This window comes from Physeter macrocephalus, unplaced genomic scaffold, assembly GCF_002837175.3.
Source record: "Physeter macrocephalus isolate SW-GA unplaced genomic scaffold, ASM283717v5 random_268, whole genome shotgun sequence".
Taxonomy (NCBI): Eukaryota; Metazoa; Chordata; class Mammalia; order Artiodactyla; family Physeteridae; genus Physeter; species Physeter macrocephalus.
The window spans coordinates 1,392-21,104 of record NW_021145567.1 but is presented as its reverse complement, the minus strand read 5'-3'; the positions used below and the strand labels follow the sequence as shown (position 1 = coordinate 21,104).

The window sequence follows — 19,713 nt, the reverse complement described above, 5'->3', positions numbered from 1 at the left end:
ATGATCCAAAACCTGGGTCTCTCCAAGGGTCCTGAGGCTCTGCTCTGGCCAGCCTGGGGGTCTGGGTGGCGGCCCCCGACAGCTCCAATACTCTGGCTGGAAGCCCCTGCAGGCGCCTATCCCGTGGCCACAGTCCATAGCTGGACTGAGCCTACCCACTCCCCATCTAGGGCCCCAGGGTCACTTGGTTTTTTTTCTCAACATAATCCACCCCAAGAAACTAGGTTGTAAAGCAGATCATAATAAAGGCAGCTGGCTTCCCATAGGAAGGATGGTGGTAACCTGGGGAAAACGTTCCAGATCACTGACTCACACCAAAAGGCCATGCACGAGATCAGCAGCATGTTATAAAGACAAGGCTCGCAGCTATCAGGGACGACTTAGGCTGTTCTAGAAGGGACCTTTACCCGTTCACTGTTCCCAAACCTCAGTCACTGGACAACTTCTCTTGAAAACTTTGCCATATCTGCATTCTACTCATACTAAGTATTTTACTTTATATCAATTATATCAATATGCTTAAAAGTTAGAACCATTCTACGTAAAACAGCACCCGCAAATTCATGAGTTTGTTGTACTATTTTTCTCTATAAGGATGATACTTAAACACATAGTTATCAAACTTTCAAATGTTTGCTGTATATCATTAGCAGGGATTTGTACCATGATTGGGGAACACAGAGATCTAGTCTAATTTCCTGCCACAGATGGGGACACATACCCAGAGGGGAAGGTCACACAGGGAGATTCTAGGCCTCCTGACTCCCAGTTCAGAGCTCCTTCCCCTGAGGTCAGACTGGCCCATTACTGCCATCCTGCAAAACAGGAAGAGAGGTACTGGGAGCACACCAAAGGTGACCTCTGTCGCCCTCTTGCCAGTTACAGTTAACACTATTCATCTACACAGGGACCCCTGCTTTTGTCCCCTGAGGTGTTACAAGGGTTCCTCGAGGATGAATTAGTTGGTCATTGTCTTTTCCTAAAGATGAAGTAGGAGCTAGTTTTTCTTGGGATGTATTTTCCTGCCAGAGGCAAGAGTAATCAGGGTTTGTCCCAAACTCGTAAAGGACCAGCAGATGCCGCCGGCTGAAGACTTGGGGAGGGGGGAGGCAGAATGCATGGACAGGGTGGGCCTGTTTGGGCCCCTGCCAGGGAGGACGCAGGGGGCAGCTTGACAGAGAGGAGCAGTTGCTTCTTTAAGCCAGAATTCCGGGGACCAGACAGGAGAAGAGAGGCTTGTACGGGCCAACATAAAAATATTAAAATAGCTGTAGGGTATTTTTTAAACCACCTCTTTGTTCCCCTTTGGCCTCTGAGAGTCTGGGATAAAAGCGGGGCCCATGAGAAGTTGCCCAGTGAGCTCAGCTGGTTGATAGCTTTCTTTCCCAGAGCAAAATTGCTTCTTGTGCCTTAAAAACATAAAGCTTTGGGATGTCCCTTAGACCAGGTTAGGCATGATTCAAATAAACCACACACAATATAGAAATGGGAAGAATATGTCATTTTCTGACTCTCTTCTCCACTGACCCACTTCCCACCCCCTCCATGAAACTTCTGTAGGTTGATAGTTTCCACCCACCCTGGCTCCCACTGACCACAGCTAGGGCCTCAGAGACCCTTGGGCTTTTTCCAAAATTTCTTCTCTGATTCTGGGGTAGTTGGGGTGCTCCTTGAGGACCTGGGACCGAGAGAGAAAGGGTGTGAAGCACCAGGCAGGGCTCCCTGCCACTGCAGCAAGCCCCCCACCACCGTCGGGGGCTTACATCGTGGCAGACTTCGATGGCCTCCACGAATCTCTTGTCCTTCAAGTAGTTGAAAGCGAGTCTGAAGCCTATCCAGGGGCAGGGAGAATGCAGACAATGGGTGGCACTCCGACGACCTGAGAACCCCTCTGGTTCCCACAACAGCCAGAACATAGGCCTTGTGTTACGGGGTGAGTTTGTCGGTCCTCCGGCCCAGCTCCCTCCTGCACCCATGCGCGCCTGCCTGGCTGCCTTACCGCTGGCAGGGTTGGCATGATGGCTGTACTTCCAGGCCAGCTCATAGTTGGTGGCTGCGTCCTTGTACGACTGTTCTCTCTCCATGATGAAGCCCATGTACTCGTAGGCCTTGCAGCAGGACTGCAGGGAAAGCCAGTCAGAGCCTCTGTGGAGGGGAAGCCACATCCCATCCCGGTTGGGGCAAGGGATGGGTGGTGGGTGCATTCACCCAAACCACTCAGGGACTCCAGCAGCACCGCCCACCTTGGCAAGGGGTGAACTGTGTACCCTCTTCTCAGCTGCGCCCACTCTGACAGGACCCCTTCCTCCACAGCCCTCCTGCCCTGACCTGCAAACGCCCCTCCCGGCCCCACCGAACCCTCCCTGCACGCTGCCCCTCGACCCCATGAACCCTTCCCATCTCTCCCTATTCCACGTTCCCCACTCCGGGCTGCCGGACACTGTGCGCCTCCTCTTGCCTTGCTCCGCGTTCCCATCCCGCTCTGTGGTCCACGGGAACCCTCTTGTCCCGCCTCTTCTCATCTCCTTCCTACCCCAGCATCTCTGCCCCCGAAGCCCATATGCCCCTCCCCCGACCCGGCCCCGACAGCCGTGAGACCCTTGCCTTGTTGTACTGCATGCAGCGCCGCAGCAGCTCCGAGGCCAGGTCGAACTTGCCTCCCTGGCAGTAGATGTCGGCCAGCAGGAGCCAGCTCTTCTCCAGGTCCTCGGCCTCGGCCAGCGTCCATGGGGCCTTGGCCAGACGCTTCAGCTGCGTGCGTGCTTTGGGGACCTGCTTCAGCAGCGAGTAGGCCTGTGCCACGGCCAGCAGGGCGGGAATGCTGTCCTTCTGTGCGGGTGGGAAGCAGGTGTTGCCTCACCCGGCCCTCAGCCTCCCCCCACCGCCTGCCCACCCGGTGGGCAGCTGGTGCACCTCGGCCTGGGCCATCTCAATGAAGGTGCCCAGCGCTGCCTCCACGTTAGCCTTCTCCCTCGTGGCCAGCAGGCACAGGCTCTGCAGCAGCCGCAGCTGGGTCTGGCCCCAGGCCGAGTGTGGGTAGAACTCCCGCAGCAGCTTCTCAGCAGTGCGCACGCCGTGCTGCTCCAACTCCTTCCTGTCGGTGGAGCCGCGGGCATCAGATGCCAAGCCTGAGGGCAGAGGGCGCTGGCCTGCCAGCCTGGCCCTCTCCTGGCCTTGACCCAGAGGCCGCGGGCTGTCTCCGCCTTCCCCCAGGTCCCGCCCCTGCCCTCGCCGGCCAGCCGGGCCCTCACTTGCTCTCAGTCACCAGGTTCTCGAAAGCCTCTCCACCCACGATCTCATTGTCTGGGTTCAGACAGATTTGCACCATGTAGTAGGTGGCGCTCTGGCCCCAAGTGCTGTCCTTGCGCGCTTTGTTTAGGAACTTCAGGGCTTCGTTGGGTTGCCCTATGTGCCTATAGTGGAGGAGAGAAACACCAAGAATCAGACAGGGAAACTGAGGCCCGAGGAGTACAGGGACACACAGGGGTCACTCTGTGAATCTGCACAATACAGGGGCAGGATCGCTGGTCTCCCTGCTTCCTGATCTGCAAGCTGAATTTCTGCTTCCCTAGCAAACGCCAGCATGTCTGTTAGGGACAGCCTCCTGCACGTAACTGCCGACACACCCACCCCAACCCACCAGCAGTAGATGCCTCTGCAGTAGTTGAACCCTGGCTCCAAAGGCACCCGGCTGGACACCTTCTTGGCCAATTCAAAGAAGGCAGGGGCGTCCTCAAGTTTGCCACTTCTTCGTAGCAGATCGATTAGTTTGTTCAACACAGGAAAATTGTCTAAAACAAGAGAGCAGAAACCTTCAGGCTGTGATAACCAATAGCTGAATCAGGCAGGGAGAGGCAGGGAGGACCAGGAAACACTACCCGTCTGGGCTGAGCAGGGGCAACCCAGTGGCTTCAGTGTCTCTACTGGTCTCCACTGAGACACAATAAAGTAGGTACTCTTATTGTTCCCATTTACAGATGAAGAGACTGAGACACAAAGAAGTTAAGTAATCTGCCAAAGGTTACAAAGCTGGTAAATAGAAGACCAGGATTCAGACCTAGACAGTCTGGCTCCAGGACCCGAACTCCTAATAGCTGTGATTGCTGGGTGACTCTGCTGTGGGCCTGGCTGGGGCTCCACCCTGAGCCGTGTGTCTGGCCCCTTCCCCAGCAAGAAGCAGTGGTTTTATGTTGCAGTGAGTAGGAATGGAGCTACATGTCAGGGGAGAATTTCTAGCTACCTCTAGGTGGCTGTGACCTCAAGAGGGGACTTATGTTGAGCCCCAGTGTCAGTGATTTGGGGATAGACAGGCTGTCTTGGGTCCAGTGCCAAGCAATGCCCTGCCTGAGACCAGGAACTGGCCCCTTGGACTCGGGAAGGGCCAGCACGTTCCACTGGGCCTTTATCAGTTTCCTGCCTCTCTGGGAACAATCAGAGAGGAGGGGGCTTCCTCTGCCCAGTCAGGAAGGAGGGGAGAGGGCCCACCCTTCTGGGGAGAGAGCAGCCCTCGCTTGGTGGGAACCGACACAGGCAGTCTCAGTGGGTAGTCTCCATGCAGGCAGTTACCTGGCACTTTCTCCAGGACTTGGTGGTAGAGGTTGATGGCAGCTTCATATTTCTGTTTTCTAAACATCAGGTCAGCCATCATCTATCAGAAAACATGCGATGCTGGGACAGCAGCTTGCATGGGCATGGCGGGGAGGCTGTCGTGGGAACGGGGTGGGTAAGGAGGTAAGGTAGGAGAGGATTTCCGAGGTAGCCTCTCTGGGCGCTGGGAGAAGCTGCCAGGGAGAAGACGAGAAGGCGGGGCAGCCTGGGGGAGGCGGGGAGAGCGGGGGGCAAGGATGGAAGTAGGAAGGAAAGGCTGGAGGTAGACACGCGAGGAGCTAGGCCCTCCACCCCTGTCTGAACTACCAGGTCCAGGCAGCGAGGTGGAATGGGGGCTCCCCACCTCCGCTGGGGCGGCCCTGAAGGTGGTCTGGGTGACAGGGTGGAGAGGGGCAGGACTGGGGATGGCTCTTCCCTCACACTTCCCGAAGCCCCAGGAACCTGTCCCACCCCTGCCTTCAACAGTTGGGTGTGGTTTCCCCCGGAGTGAATCAGCCTCACCACCTCCCCTCAGATTGGCCCGGGAGGTCGCTGCTGCCCCCTGCTGCCAGCCCGCCCCTCCCATCCGAAGGGCAGTGGGTCCAGTGCTGAGTCCTGCTGCCCGACAGCCCCTCAGGGCCGGGTCAGCCGGGCACCTGGGGTTACGGGGTTAGGAAGCAGCCAGCATGCGGTCGCAGGGACCCTGGGGAAGGCAGGGAAGAGGGCCCGGAGCCTCTTACCACGGAGGCTGTCTCATGGTTCTTCTCAGTCTGCAGGAGGGTGGCACAGTGCCGCTCGCACAAGTCCAGGTGGCCCTGCAGCAGGTAGAGCCGTGCCAGCTCCAGCACCACCTGGACAAGACCAGGTACAATAACTAACCAATGCACATCATAGGAAAGGTCAGGGGCCGATGCCTCGTTCTCTCACACTCAAGTTCTATCAGCTCTGCCTTCAAAATATGTCTCTGATCCCCTGGGATGGTGTCTCTGGCTTTCCCCTTCTCCCACCCAATACTCTAGTCACACCGTGCCTTTTACTAACTAACGGCTGAGAGTCGGGGCCTGGTTTACTCATACTCATCCTTCAGCTTCAGCTCCGACCTCATCTCCTCTGGGAAGCCCTCTGTGCCCCAGACACCAGGACAGGTACCCCTCTTCTGAGCTCCTGCAGTGTACTGAGCCCCATGCAGGTATCACATGGTATGAGAACTGCATGTGTACTTGTCTGTACCGCATGCCTGAGGGCAGTCTATGGGCAGAGACCGTGTCTTGCCCCACTGCATCTCCAGGGTCTAGCTCAGTACCTGGCTTGCACATATTGGGAATCTGTTAAATGAGAGCATATTAAATAAATGAATGGGTCTGTCACTAGGCTCTTCATCTACCCTCTGCCTGTGAACTCCAGCCACCATTCCCTATCTGAAGCCACACCTCTCACAAGACTTTAAACCTCCTTGGAAGCTTAGCCTGGGCTTCATGCCCAAAGAGCCCCCAGCAGCCACACTCTCGTTGTCTCTCCATCTGCAAGGGGGACCTGAAAAGGGCAGACTTGCAGCACCTTTCAGCAACACCTTCCCTGCTCCACTCTCCACAAGTGGCTGTCCAAAGCGAGGCTTCCAGGGAACTTCCCTGGTGGTCCAGTGGTTAAGGCTCCGTGCTCCCAAAGCAGGGAGCCCGGGTTCGATCCCTGGTCAGGGAACTAGATCTCACATGCATGCCGCAACTAAGAACGCACATGTGGTGGCAACTAAGACCTGGTGCAGCCAAATAAAATAAACAAATATTAACAAACAAACAAACAAAACACAAAGCGAGGCTTCCAGTCTTGCTCCGAGGGCTGCGGTGGGTGAGGGCCCTGAGGTCAGCTGGAGCAGGCCCCCCCGGCACCAGGGGTCTGTGCCCCTTGCAGGGAGGCACAGAGAAGGAACTAGCCTCCATCCCTAGTCAGGGAGCTCTGCGAGGCTTCGTGGCCCAAGAGAAGGAAGAGGGTCTCGCTCTTGAGGACCCACCTTATTTCAATCCCCACCTTATTGTCAATGGGTGAGTAGGAGAGGGCATCTTTGTAAGACTGCACTGCCTTGGCATACTCCTTCTCTGCCAGGTAGTACTCCCCAAAGTGGATGCAGATGGAGGCTGCCAGTTGCTTCTGGGAGGGGATCATTTCTGGTTGCTCCAGGGGAACACGCTTCAGGATCCGAGACTGGAGGTCCATGGCCTTGGGAAAGCAGTAAACTCTGCATCAGAAACCCAGAGCCTGATGTGCCAGATCTCAGGCCAATTCACAGCAAGTCCCCAAGCTCTCAACTCAGGGCCAGCTGTCTTAGCAAGGGCATCTCAAGTGCCCTTGAGCAAATCTGGGTCACTCTGGACAGGCAGGGCCACTGGCTGAGTACCCAGGAGGTGAACTGGCACTGCCTCTGGGACAGGAACAGAAGCAAAGGCACTCAAACAAAACACTCTATTGTACTTGACTTGTTTACCTGTTTCCATCACACCTCGGTGCTCACTGTGTCTAATTTGCTTCAGCTGTCCTACAGGCTAGGACAAGCACACTGTAGGTATTCAACGCAGGCTGTGTTTTGACGGGTGCATTTGTTCTGAATACTGCCCTGCTGGGAACTTGAGGCGGCCCCCACAAATGTCCGTGACATACAGTGATCAAGTGAGTAACCAGAGAGCATTGGGGCAAGAGGAAATGAGGATGCCAGGGTTAAGTTTCGGGAAGTGGGCACAGATCAGCCCCGGGTTCCCTAAGGGCCAGACTGAGGAATGGAAATCCAGAGGGAAACAAGGGGATAAGTCACCTCAAGCAGTCCGAGATGTTCTACAACCACAGAATACACCCCAGGGGCAAGTGCCAGGCCATACCCTCGGGTAGAAAGAGTGAAGGAGTGGAAAGAATGGCCAGGAGTCTCCCAGCAGGAGACTTTGGGCTGGGACAAGCCAAACCTGGTTCAAATCTCAGCTCTGCCACTTACTAGCAGTATGACTTTGGGTACATTTCTTAACCTCTTTGAGCCTTATCTGTTAAATAGGAATGTCACAGTGCTTAGCTCAAAGGGCTACTGTGAGAATTAAATAAGAAAGCAAAAAGCCTAGTACAGAACTCAGCACAGAGCATTCAATGCATGGGAGCCTGCTGGCATTATCTATTATTATCACCACAAGCATCCTTGAGGACAAAGGCACTGTCTTATGCCCTGCATTCTCCAGCCCAGCCCAGATGGGCTTAGAGCACTTCCGTGCACAATCAATAAAAGAGCAAGTCTGGGGGGATAAATGCAAGGTGGAGGTCGGAGGTATAACCTAGATCCTCTTTTGAGGACCAGGCCTGGAGCCTTCCAGACCTGCAGTCCTATCCTATCTTCAGCTCCCATCAGGAAATGGCAGATAAAGAGCTTGAGTCTACTTGTCAATTACCTTGTTCAAAGTGTCCATCACATCTTCTTTTTTATGGCTCTTGTAAACCTTTGCCAGCAAAAGCAAGCACTTGACATCATTCATCATGGATGGGATGTCTTTGACTGCAAAATGGAAACTCAAAGTAGCGTTTTCTGGCCCCTGGGAAGCGGGGGATGGGGGAGGATGGAGGCTGGGTTCAGAGCCCCAACCAGTGCCCGTCCCCTGCCCCATTCAGCAGGAGAAGAGGGTGCGGGCTGGGGGCAGTCTGTCTGCTCGAAGGCTAGGGGAGTGAGGATGCTGACTCACCAAGGTCATGATCCAGTGCCTGCTTCAAAACTTTTTCTGCTTTGTTGAACTTCTTTAACTTCAGGAGCAGTTCAGCCAGATCGCAGCACAGAAAGTCCTGTCCGCTAATCTTCTGGGCGGCCTCATAATAATTAATCGCCTTAGTGCACACAGGAAATATTGGCATCAAGTCTGGTTTTACTCGCGAGCACCTCACCCCGTGTGCACACCGCCCCACTCCTCACCGCAGCCACCGCGCCTGTGTGCCCCTCCAGATCACAGAAGCCTCAGATGCAAAGGCCTCCCTCCTGGCTCAGGGCCCGAGCCTTACCCTCGGCAGGTGGTGGGGGATGGTGGGGAGTTGCTGAGTCCTCCCCTTGGCACCCTGTTCAGCGGGGTCTCCCCTCCCACCCAGCCTCCCACCCATGCACCCTCCTCCATCTTCCCTGCTGGGCTGGCCCTCCCCACCCCTTCCCACCCCAGCCCAGCCTGACCTTGGTGTACTGGTGGGTCTTCACATAAGCTTGCCCAATCCTGCTGATCAGGGATGCGTCGTGTGGGTTCTTTCTGTAGGCCTCGTCGTAGACCTCGAGGGCCTTCTCGGGCTGGTGGGGAAAGGGTCCGCAGTCTCTCTCTTCCCCCTCACTGGCGAAGTAAGTTTGGGGGGGGGGCCACTTGGTGAGGTCATGAGACCTTCACTCACCTCCTGAATGTTCATGAAGGCATCACCCAGTAGCAGGCTGGTGTGAGGGCCAGGCAGATGTTCACAGAGCTCCCTGCAAAAGTAACCAAAACCTTAGCTCAGCCCTGTGCATCCTTCCTATTCCTGAATCCATCTCCTCTTCTTTCCCATTCATTCTGGCTGACATTCTTTCATTTACTCATTCATTCATCACTCAATACTTATTGGCTCAGATGAGGCATGGTGCTAGCTCCCTTAGATCAGCCTCTCCTCATCTGTCATCTGGACCACAGCCGGCACTTCCACCCACTCCTCTGGCTTCCACTCCCAAACCCCCAGACCCCTCTTCATGAGGCAGCCTGCTCTTTCTAAACCTCCAATGTGACCATGTCACCCCACTGCTTATTGGTTTCCCACTGCTCTTGGCATCACCTCCCCTTCCTCCTGAATTGCCTAGATAGAGTTTTGCCTGAGGAAGGGGACCAGGGCAGTACCCTTGAAGTCCCAATGTCAAATCATAGACAGTAACTTGGGGCTTCCAATCCCTGCTCTCCATCCTCCTTCACTCACATTGGTACATCTAAGTCACTGAACATTTCCTCAAGGACAGGCAGAGCCAGGGGCCGGGGCAGAACCATGGTTCCCACCAGGATGTGACCCATAACGGGGGGCAAGCAGGGCTCAGGGCAGATTCAGCCCTGTATCCTCACAAGTCAGCCGCAAGCTCGTCTGACCGACCTATCATACTCAAATTCTAACCCGTGGGAAATTCCCTACTTTCATCAAACACACTCTGAGGACACATTCTGAAGACCCAGGGTGAAGAAGATAATCTGGAGAAAACACTCCCTGAGATGCCACTAGGGCTGGGGCTGTCAGTGCACTGCCCAGGGCTCACCGGTAGCACCCGATGTAGAGGTGGACGTCCTTGCGGGTCTGCAGGTAGATGCTGGCCATCTTCTCCTTGGCCTCCGTGTAGCAGGGCTGCTTGGGCGTGATGTTCCTCAGAATGCTCAGTGCCAGGTCCACGTTCCCCTTGCTCAGGGCCAAATCCACGTTGGCGATGGTGATGCGGATCTCCTCCGGTGTGCCACTGAACTCGTTGATGGTGTCCTGCAGGACCTTAGTGGCCTCGTGCTAAGACATGGGAACCCAACAGACCCTCCATTTGCCGTCACCCACCACTCCTGGAAGCCAAGGAGAGGATGGCCCACCTCCACCTCAGAGCAGCAGGAAGCAGAGAGAGCCCCTCGGTATCCAGGGCCACTGTTCCTGGAGGGCAGGGCCAGCTGATGGGCATGAAAACCCTGACTGTAAGAACTTGTTCCCGAGCACCTGAAAGTCTGTTGGTGATTCCTTCCTATGGGAGACCTATGGACGCCTCTCCTTGTACCTTCCTGCTTTCAGTCAAAGATATTTTAACATTATGGTATTGGGCACATATAGGTCTATTCTAATTATATCTTCATTGTATATGTACCCTTGATTATTCTAACAAAGTTACTCTCTTTGCCCATTTTGGTGCTTCCTGCCTTTGCCCAGCCAGACCTTCCAAGGACCCAGGGCTGCCTCATACAGCTGAGCAGGTTGTACACTGCAAAACTTCAAGGGGATGTAACTGGCATCTACTGGAGCTGTGCATTACCCAACCTGCACAACCACCTGTGGTGGCCCTGGTGGGCCTGTGTACTCCACCTCCCTGAGATCCTTATAGGGACAGTGATGTATGCAGGGGACAGATCATGCGGGACTCAGTAGGGTTTGGAGTTTATCTTGGGGGCGATGGGAGCCACTGAAGCCTTTTAGGTAAGGGAGAGGGATGCTCCCAAATGAATAAAGGCTCAAATAAAGCACAAGGAGACATCAGCCAGAATCAAAGAGCCTGGTTCCCAGGCCTACCCTGGACCTCCAGCATGCCCCAGCACCAAGGGGAGAGAGCAGTGCATTTCTTACCAGCTCCCCATTCATCCGGAGGGCATATGCCAATTCCAGTAAGATGGATACCCGCTCGCTGGGCTGCACAGAGGGACCATGGAACTTCTTGCTTTCTTCCATCTTCAGAATTGGTAATTTTATGATCATCTTCAGTGCCTTTATGGCTTCTGGGTAGTCTCCAGACTTGTTGAGGGCCCTGGCCTTGACGAAGTGGTAGAGGGGGTGGTCTCGGACCTAGAGGAGCATAAGCAAAGTGTGGGGCTCCAGCTCAGAGGGGAGAAGGCCGCAGGAGCCCGCTGAGCCTGCTCCTGCCTTTGGGCCAGCAGAAGGGGCTGAGGGATGCAGGCAGCTCCTGAGGCTCCTCTCCTGAACCAAGTGGGGGCTGATGCTAGCTGAGCTGTGGGATGCTGAGCAGGTGACAGGGCATAGGGGACCCCCACCTGGAAGTTGTAGCTGACGCCCAGTTCCAGGCAGTGGGAGCACATGGCAAAGTTGCCCTGAGCCAGGTAGATCTGAGACATGAGGAGGTAGGCGTCCACGGAGGTGGGGTCCAGCTCCAGGCAACGCTGCAGGGTGCTCCGGGCATTCTCTAACTCTCCTAGAAATAATAAACAGATCTCTACATCCAGGGATCCTTGGGACTCTCAGGACCCACTATGTAAAGGCAGAAGGAATTTAACATGTCCTGTTACCCTCGAATACCCAAGTTAGGCATTTTACCCAGTTCTGTTCCGCTTGACTCAGAGGTATCTTCCTAAAATTAGAACTACAGTTTTTGCCTTGACCCAGACAAAAGCCAGGAAATTCAAACCTTGGTGTGACACCTCCCTTCTCTCTGTACCCTCAGGGAGATGGCTAAGTTACTTCACTGCTCCAACTGGAAGCTCAGGGGAACACTGAAGTCTCGATTCCCACACCTAAGAGCAGAACAAAATCTAATAATAACAGCAACCATAATAGCCACAACTTAAGAAGCACCTGCTCTGCGCCAACATAGGCAGAGCACTTTAGAAAGGCTGGTTTAATGTCTGCCCAGCCCTGCAAGGTTGGTATTATGATGCAGGACTGAAACTTCAGTGATGTAAGTCACTCAGCTTGGAAGGGACAAAGTCTTCATTTAAATCCAGGCCTATCGGTTCCTGAGGCTGAGCTCTGAATGCCTTGGCACGTTGGGGCTAAGAGGCCTCCCTGCAGCCAGGCTGGCCCTAAGCAGGTGGCAGTGGCAGCCCAGGAATGGGGTACAGTGAGCTGGTGGGAGAGCCCTCCTCCCTCTGCAGCCAGGTCCCTCAACAGCTCCTGCTCGGGGTCCATCACCAGCTGGTGGGGAACACCTGCTTCTGGGTCCCAAACTCCCTGCTCCTTCCCTTGTGCTGCAGAAACGTGAAGATGTCACCATGACAACCTAAGCAGCTGGAGACCTTGCTTTGTCCCTAAAGGTGCTGGCAGCTACCAGCACCCCTGTGTGTATGTCGGGGTGGGGGCGGTTTCTGCCCTCCCCTTGTACCCAGGAGACCTTCAAGAAGTGGGTAAACCTGGCAGCCGGATGAACACTAGGAGGACCGAGGATGAAGACTGGGGAGCTCTGGACAGACTGTAACCCACACAATGCAGAGCCAGAGGACACAGGCATGCCACGGCATTCTGCAGCCTTTGGCAGACAGGAGTGAAAGGCTACAGGGAGCAAGGATTTCGGAGAGGACAACAGGCCCCCACGGAGGGTTCTCCTCCTCTTTCCCTCTCCCTCCAGAATCTCAGCCTTGAGATGGGACAGAATGGACCGGGACTGTTCTGGCTGCTGGAGGCTCTGAAAGTCTAATGGTACAGGGTCTCCCCCCGTCACAAGGTCTTCCTGACCACCTTTTAAAAACTGCAACCCTGGCACCCCCGCACACCCTCCCCGGCTTTCATTTTCTCCATTGCACAATCGTGCCCTAACAACAATACTACATTTACTGTCCAAGTCCCCTTACTAGAACACAAACTCCACGGTGGAATTTTTGCCTGTTTTAAGTACTGCTGTCCCCCAGGATCAGAGCAGTACCAGCGCACAATCAAGTTCAGTGACTATTACCTGGCACAGATCAAGTAAGCCAGGGGTCCCCAATCCCTGGGCTACGGATGCGGCCTGTTAGGAGCCAGGCCGCACAGCAGGAGGTGAGCGGCGGGCCAGCGAGCAAAGCATCCTCTGCCGCTCCCCATTGCTCGCGTTACCGCCTGAACCTTCCCGCCACCCCCCCCAGCCCGCCGCTTCTTCATGGAAGAAAAATTGTCTTCCACAAAACCGGTCCCTGGTGCCAAAAAGGTTGGGGACCGCTGAAGTAAGCTCTCAGCAAAAGGGCGGGTTGGAGAGACCCCCGCTGGTGAGGAGTCAGGAAGGTGTCTGGGGGTTAGAGGCTGGAAGGAGTGGGCCCGCCTCCTGAGGGTATGTGTGTGTGGACTACCCCAGGCAGGGAGCCTGCGGACACTCACCCAGGGGCCCTGCCGGCCATGAGAACCCACAGGCTCACCTGAGAGATATCTGACCTGGGCCATCACATACAGCGGGTCGATCAGGGCTGGCGCTGCCTTGACTACAGGATTCAAGATCACAGAGACTTGTTTAAGAAGTGGAGACACAATCTGGCCTGGCGACCGGGGCTGTAGGAACACGGGGGTCTGGCTGTGAGGTTTGGCCTATTCCAACAGAGACTCCTGGAGTGCTCAGAAAACACTCTCGCGGTGTTTTACTTTTTTCCACATGTATATACCATCTACTCTGTACCGCCTAGTGCAAGAGCATCAGCTCCCGAGAATGGGGACTTTCTTTAGTTCACTGTTGCATCCCCCCTACCTAGCACGGCATCTGGTACATGGTAGTGCCTTCAATAAATATTTGTGGAATGACATTACAAGGCACTGGGGGGATATTAAGGCGTATGAGATATGATCCTTGCCCACAAGGAATCCTGATTGTCTGGGAAAGCCAGACAAACAAGAAAAGACCAACATACTTCTTAGAAGACGTCTGGCAAAAAGGGAGCCCAGTTCTTCTCTAGGATAAATGCAGACACAGGGGCCAGTGCCCTGCTCCTCCAAGTGCGGTACCTGGACCAGCAGCATTGGCATCACCTGGGAGATGCAGGGCTTGTGCCCCACTCCCTGGCTGATTGGTGTGCTGCACGTGCAAGTGTGAAAAGCGCTGGGCTCCCCAACCGCCAGAGACTCAAGCACCCTGGTGACTTGCCGTAGGTCCTGCCTCCGTCCAGACCTGTCCTCAGGACCAGCCCTGCTCCCACCCTGCCGCCATGAAGATGCACTCTCCTCTAACCTGCTTGGGGCAGAAGACCAAGTACTCCTTGGCGATGCAGACCAGGAAGAGGGGGTCAAGCCTTTCAAAGTACTCGGAGCTCAGGGGGAGGGCCTGCATGCTGGAGAAGTGCAGTTCAGCCGCTTCCTTCAGCAGTGCTGCGGCCTCCTGCTCCCCCTTGTGCTTCTTGGAAGCCAGGAGGGCTTGGAGGAAAACCAGCACCTGTGGGAGGCAGGCCCAGGTCTTGGAAGCAACACCCTCTGGGCAGAGTTGCCAGAAGCCCAGGCTGTCTTGGGTGCTTTACTGGAAACTGGGGGTGGGAGGAAGGCGGGGCGGGGCGCACGATCCTGAACCAACCCCAGCGCCCAGAGAGCTCTGACCTCGGACTTCCCAAGGGACTGCTGCACCTCCTTCAGGAATTCCAGCTGGTGCTCAGCCTCTTCCAGGTGGCCGTCTAAGATCTGGCACCAGATGACCCCTGGGATGGGGCAAAACTAGGATGAGAAGCCAGTTCTGCAGCACAGCCAGCAGTCCAGCAGGCCAGAGGCAGGGACGGGAGAGTGGATGGCAGGGACCCTTTCCGACATCTTCACAAACTTAGAGTGGCACATACTCATGGTAAAGAATTCAAATCATAAGGCAAGGAAAACATCCCTAGCGCATGTTCTGGCTAACCGTGTCTCTCTCTAGAAAGAACCAACATGAACAGTTTGGGGTATATGCCTCCAAACGTCTTTTGAAGCATTTATATGTTATTAGCATATACCATGTTTTCCCATCAGTTCATACAAATCTACCCCATTCTCTTTAATCATGACATAATATTCCACTGTGGATGTAACCATTTATTTAACTACTGCCCTACTGAAGGACTCCTCATTTCACATTTAGTTTGTTTTCAGTGTTTAAATATTACAGTGCCATGGCCTACGTTTGTGTGTGTTCTAATTCCTGAAGTAGAGCTGATGGGTCAAAGGGCACGCATATCGAAAACGTTGATAGATAAGGCCAACTTGTCCTCCAAGGATATCTGAATTAATATTCCTGCCAAGAATTTGAAAGTGTTCTTTCTTTCCTCACAACCTCACAAACATGCTTCACTCTTTACCAGGTTAAAGAGTGAATAGTAACTCATTTTAATTCACATTAAAAAAATTTTTAGGGAGAATGAACATCTTTTTATATATTTAATGGTCTTTTCTACTGTGAATTTTCTCCTGATAGCTTTTGCCTGTTTTTCTTTGGATGGATTTCTCTCTTTCTCTCTCTCTCTCTCTCTTTTTTTCCCTTTATATATTTATATTCTCTTTATACATAGTCTTTGTTACATTTTCCATTAGTTTGCCTTTTACCTTTTAACTATTTTATTGTGCCTTTGGCCATCCATTAGTTTAAAATTTTTACATAGTCAAATTGGTCAAATACTTTCCTTTACAGCTTCTGAGTTTGTGGTTAGGCTTAGCATCCCCCAGGAAACCCAAGTCCAATTTAATTTTTATGTTTAAATACCTAACTCATCTGGAATTTGTTTTTGAGCATAGTGTGAGATGGGCATTTACCTTTATTTTTTTCATAATGGAGAGTCAGGTGTCCAATCACAAGTTATTGAAACTATGGGTTTGAAATGTCATTTATATTATAAAACCTGTTTCTATCCCATTTATCTATTTGTTTATTCCAGTGTTGGCCTCAAACTGACTTAACTACTTTTTTTTAAAAAAGCATTTAATATTTATTTATTTATTTATTTATTGCTACGTTGGGTCTTCGTTGCTGCGTGTGGGCTTTCTCTAATTGCGGTGAGCAGGGGCTACTCTTTGTTGCAGTGCACGGGCTTCTCATTGTGGTGGCTTCTCTTGTTGTGGAGCATGGGCTCTAGGCGCACAGCCTTCAGTAGTTACAGCACGCGGGCTCAGCAGTTGCGGCACTTGGGCCCTAGAGTGCGCGGGTTTCAGTAGCTGTGGCGCGTGGGCTTAGTAGTTATGGCTCGCAGGCTCTAGGGCGCAGCCTCAGTAGTTGTGGCGCTCGGGTTTTGTTGCTCTGAGGCATGAGGGATCTTCCCGGATCAGGGCTCAAACCCGTGTCCCCTGCATTGGCAGGCAGATTCTTAACCACTGTGCCACCAAGGAAGTCCAGACTTAACTACTCTTGTTTTCAGACATGTTTCGATATTGGGAGGACAAATCCCTTCTCTTCCTACTATTCTTCTTTTACAAGATAGTCCTTGGCATTTTGGTGCATTTATTTCTGTCTTCCTAATCACCAACTTGGTTTCCAATTATATCCATCCCACTATTTGGCTCATCTATGGAATTTTTTGCTTTGCAATAAAAATATTTTAAATTTTCAGCAACTCTTTTTTGTTCTCTGTATTTTTTCCTAGTAGCATGTTCTTTACTTACTGACATAATACCCTCTAGAACCAGCCAACATGGGAGGTGTTTGGGGGAAAAAGTCTTTTCTGTATCTGGCCTTAACTTTGCTCCTCAGAGGAGCACTGCTTTGCATGTTCCACTTGGTCCCTTTTTCAAACTGCTAGTAGATTTATAAATGGACAAGAGTGATGAGTATTAGCATCTGGGGCAGATTTCCCAAATTGTTAAGGTCACTGATTTTCCCAGACAGGCCAGATAAGATGGATGAATCCAGGACACACAAGAGTGGGCTCGGCCTGGGCTGGAGTGTGTGGACTTCCCTTTCGGCTGATCGGCTGGGGATCTCCCTTGAATGAGGAAGTGGGGGAAGGACTCAGCCTGGTGGAGGAACATTTTGGGGGATTTGCCTATGTGCCAGGCATCCAAGTCTTTTGGTCCTTCATGTCCCTGATGCTGGTGGGATGTCATGGGGGGGGGCTCTGTTTTGCTCCCTCCTACCCCACCATCTGGTAAGAGCCTCCCTGATCCCATTCTCTGGCCCTCAATAACCCTCCTGTTATCTCAATGACTACCCTATGGCATGTTTTGCTCCTAGCCTCTGGGGACCCTGAGCTTATGTTTTTAAATTTTTCTTTTTCCTGGAGGCCTTTGGGGAAAGCTGATCTACTCATTTCTTTAGCTGCCCCAACCCATGTTGGCTTATGGGTTTCTAGACCTGCTTGGAGTTTCCATTTGTTGGATGCAATCTGCTTTATATCTTCTAGAAATGAGAAGTCCTTCAAAGTTCCTGGTCCACCTAAGGCTGGTGTTCCCTGTTTCTGGGGCTGCTACAAGGACTCATTATCTTTTTAAAAGGTTGCCCATGACTTTTGTGGGATTTGGGGAGGGAGGAAGAGGCGATGACGGATGAGTCAGCCTGACGTATTGAACCAGAAATCAAGACCAATCACTTGGATTGCTTTTTTGATTGTGCCGCACAGATGAGGAGCCTGGAGTGTAGATAGAAGTGACTTGCCCACAACTCCTCAGAGCCAGGGCAAGAAGCCAGCCTGCCTGGAGCACTGGTCATGAGACTGCCCCCACTAAAATCAAACACTGCTGCTTCAGGATTCACCAGAGACCACAGATTTGAGGGCTTTGTGTAAAAATGAAAATCGGGCTCTGGAAAATTCATTTGACATTTAGATAAAGTGGGAGGGAAGCACTGGGACAGACAGGGAAGTAAAACTCTCAAAACTGCTCACTCTGGTGGCCTTTCAGCTCAGTGGCCTGAAGAGGGAGGGTCTACAGAGGTGAGGCTAGAAGCTTTGGGGAGGGGTGCTCTGGCAGTAGAACCTTCTCCCACACTGGCCTGGTGAGGCCTGAGAGGAGGCAGGGCTGACTGAGTGTAATGGGCTGGGTATGGCTATTGGAGGTCGGCTGTAGATCAGAATGGCTTTGACCCCTTTCAAGAATTCCTGTTCCTCTTACATCTATACTTGTAGATTCGTGGACAGGCACCCCATCATACAACGCAGCCCCAAACTCACACACACCCTGGGGAGAATGCTTCCCAGCCCACTCTCTTCTGGACCCACGGCAGCCACCCTGCTTGGCTCCCAGCCCCCGCCCTACCACCCCTCGCCCTGCCCCGCCTGCACAGACCAGTCAAGGCAGCCATGCTGCTCTCGTCCAGTTTCATGGCCTCCGAGTACCACAGAGATGCCTCCTTCACTTGGTCCTGCAGGATGAAGAGGTAGCCCAGCTCTGTGGCCATGTGGGCATAGGAGGATGTGGCCATGAAGGTTCGCTCGAGGAAGCTACACACCAGCTGCAGAATCGCCTGGTGCCTCCCAGACTGCAAGGCACAGACACGGGAATGGGGAAATCAGTCAGGCCAGCCTGTCTGAGCATGGCCGTGTCACTTTGGTGGGACTAGGGGGTGCTCAGGAGAACCCAAGAGGTACCCTGTGTCCAGGCAGCTGGGTCCGGGTAGCTGTCCACCTCCCAAAGAACCCCCGCTGGCCACATCTGTAGAACCCGCCTCCAGCCGCAGGCCCTCTGAGGGACCCAGCCCCTGGCTGGCCACAAGGCATTGGTCCAACGAGTCACCAGGAGGTTTTTCACAAATTGAAGTTGCATGAGAGAAACTCTTTGTGTTCCACTGATGGAAAGTGGCTCTGAAGGCTGCGAGCAGCCACTTTTCCTGCCACGGGTGGAGAATGAGGCAGAGAGAATCAGACATAGATGTGGAGGACAAGAGGGTATCCCAGTGGCATTCGACTCCCCAGAGCTGCCCCTGTTCTTATGACAATTCCTTCTAGTAAATCTGGCTCTGGGGCTCAAGGGTCTGACAGAGACAGATTGTTTGGCAGCCTGGTCTGTTTGCACCTTGCCTGGTGTCAAGAGAGGCCTAGGCAAGCCAGCCTCACCAGGTCTCTTCCACAGAAAGAATATGGGAGTCTGGTGCTCCAGCACCCTGAGGCTAGAGCTGGGCGTTGCTCTGCTGTACCACAGCTGTGCCACTGCCCTCTTTCCCCAAACAGGGCGTCTCCCTCTCTGAAAGCACTTTAGACCTCACCTCCGTGATCTTCATAGCATCTTTGAAGGGCACGTAGGTGCAGGCTACAGAGCCCACAATTCAGTGATTGGCTGGAGGCAGGCAGTGGCCCCAGGGGTCTGGGCCACCAGCCTGAGAGGCCAAGTTTAAGCCAGAGAGGGGAGGGGCAGGGTCCTCAGGGAGCTTCCAGGGAGCACAGGTCTCCCCCGGGGAACATAACAAGAAGCACTCGTTCAGAAACCAGGGAGCACTTTCTTACCAGTCTGCCCACCACAAGAATTTTTTTAAGATGGAGGCTTGGATTTTGGGGCTCTCTTGTTTCCAGCGCCTTAATCAGATTTCTAACATGCTCGGCAGCCTACAAGAGCAAAACACAATGTCAAAGGCAGTATATAAAAGGGGAGTGGGGCAGAGGTTCTCAACTGTGGCTGCCCATGAACACCAGCTGGGAGATCTTAAAAACACCCAGGCCCCCAAGCCAGCCCCAGAGATTCAGAGTTAATTGGCCTTGGGCGGGCCCAGGCTTCAGTATTACTTCCGAGCCTCATTGGCGGAGCTTTCAGGAACATTATTCATCCCAGAGCTGGCACTGCCGCTTTGTTCATGAATCTGTGAAGAGCAGC

General features: G+C 53.4%; 1 protein-coding gene across 2 annotated transcripts; it reads right to left on the bottom strand.

Annotated features, from left to right (window-relative positions):
* Positions 1 to 894: 894 nt before the first annotated feature.
* LOC102984135 (tetratricopeptide repeat protein 21A) lies at positions 895 to 19,416 on the bottom strand. Of its 2 annotated transcripts, XM_028484944.2 has the most exons (22): positions 19,350 to 19,416; positions 18,196 to 18,388; positions 14,557 to 14,654; positions 14,198 to 14,398; positions 13,398 to 13,527; positions 11,331 to 11,488; positions 10,909 to 11,124; positions 9,854 to 10,092; positions 8,977 to 9,049; positions 8,768 to 8,878; positions 8,295 to 8,433; positions 8,007 to 8,110; positions 6,613 to 6,801; positions 5,328 to 5,438; positions 4,567 to 4,648; positions 3,641 to 3,791; positions 3,252 to 3,413; positions 2,914 to 3,094; positions 2,605 to 2,829; positions 2,000 to 2,120; positions 1,764 to 1,831; positions 895 to 1,678 (listed from the first exon to the last, which is right to left on the bottom strand). In XM_028484944.2, exons 2-22 carry the CDS (start codon positions 18,329 to 18,331, stop codon positions 1,601 to 1,603), a joined length of 2,973 nt encoding a protein of 990 aa, XP_028340745.1. In that variant the 5' UTR covers positions 18,332 to 18,388; positions 19,350 to 19,416; the 3' UTR covers positions 895 to 1,600. The 2 variants fall into 2 exon arrangements, with proteins under 2 accessions (XP_028340745.1, XP_028340744.1); XM_028484943.2 differs by lacking the exon at positions 14,198 to 14,398 and having other exon boundaries at positions 19,350 to 19,392.
* Between the last annotated feature and the right edge of the window lie 297 nt (positions 19,417 to 19,713).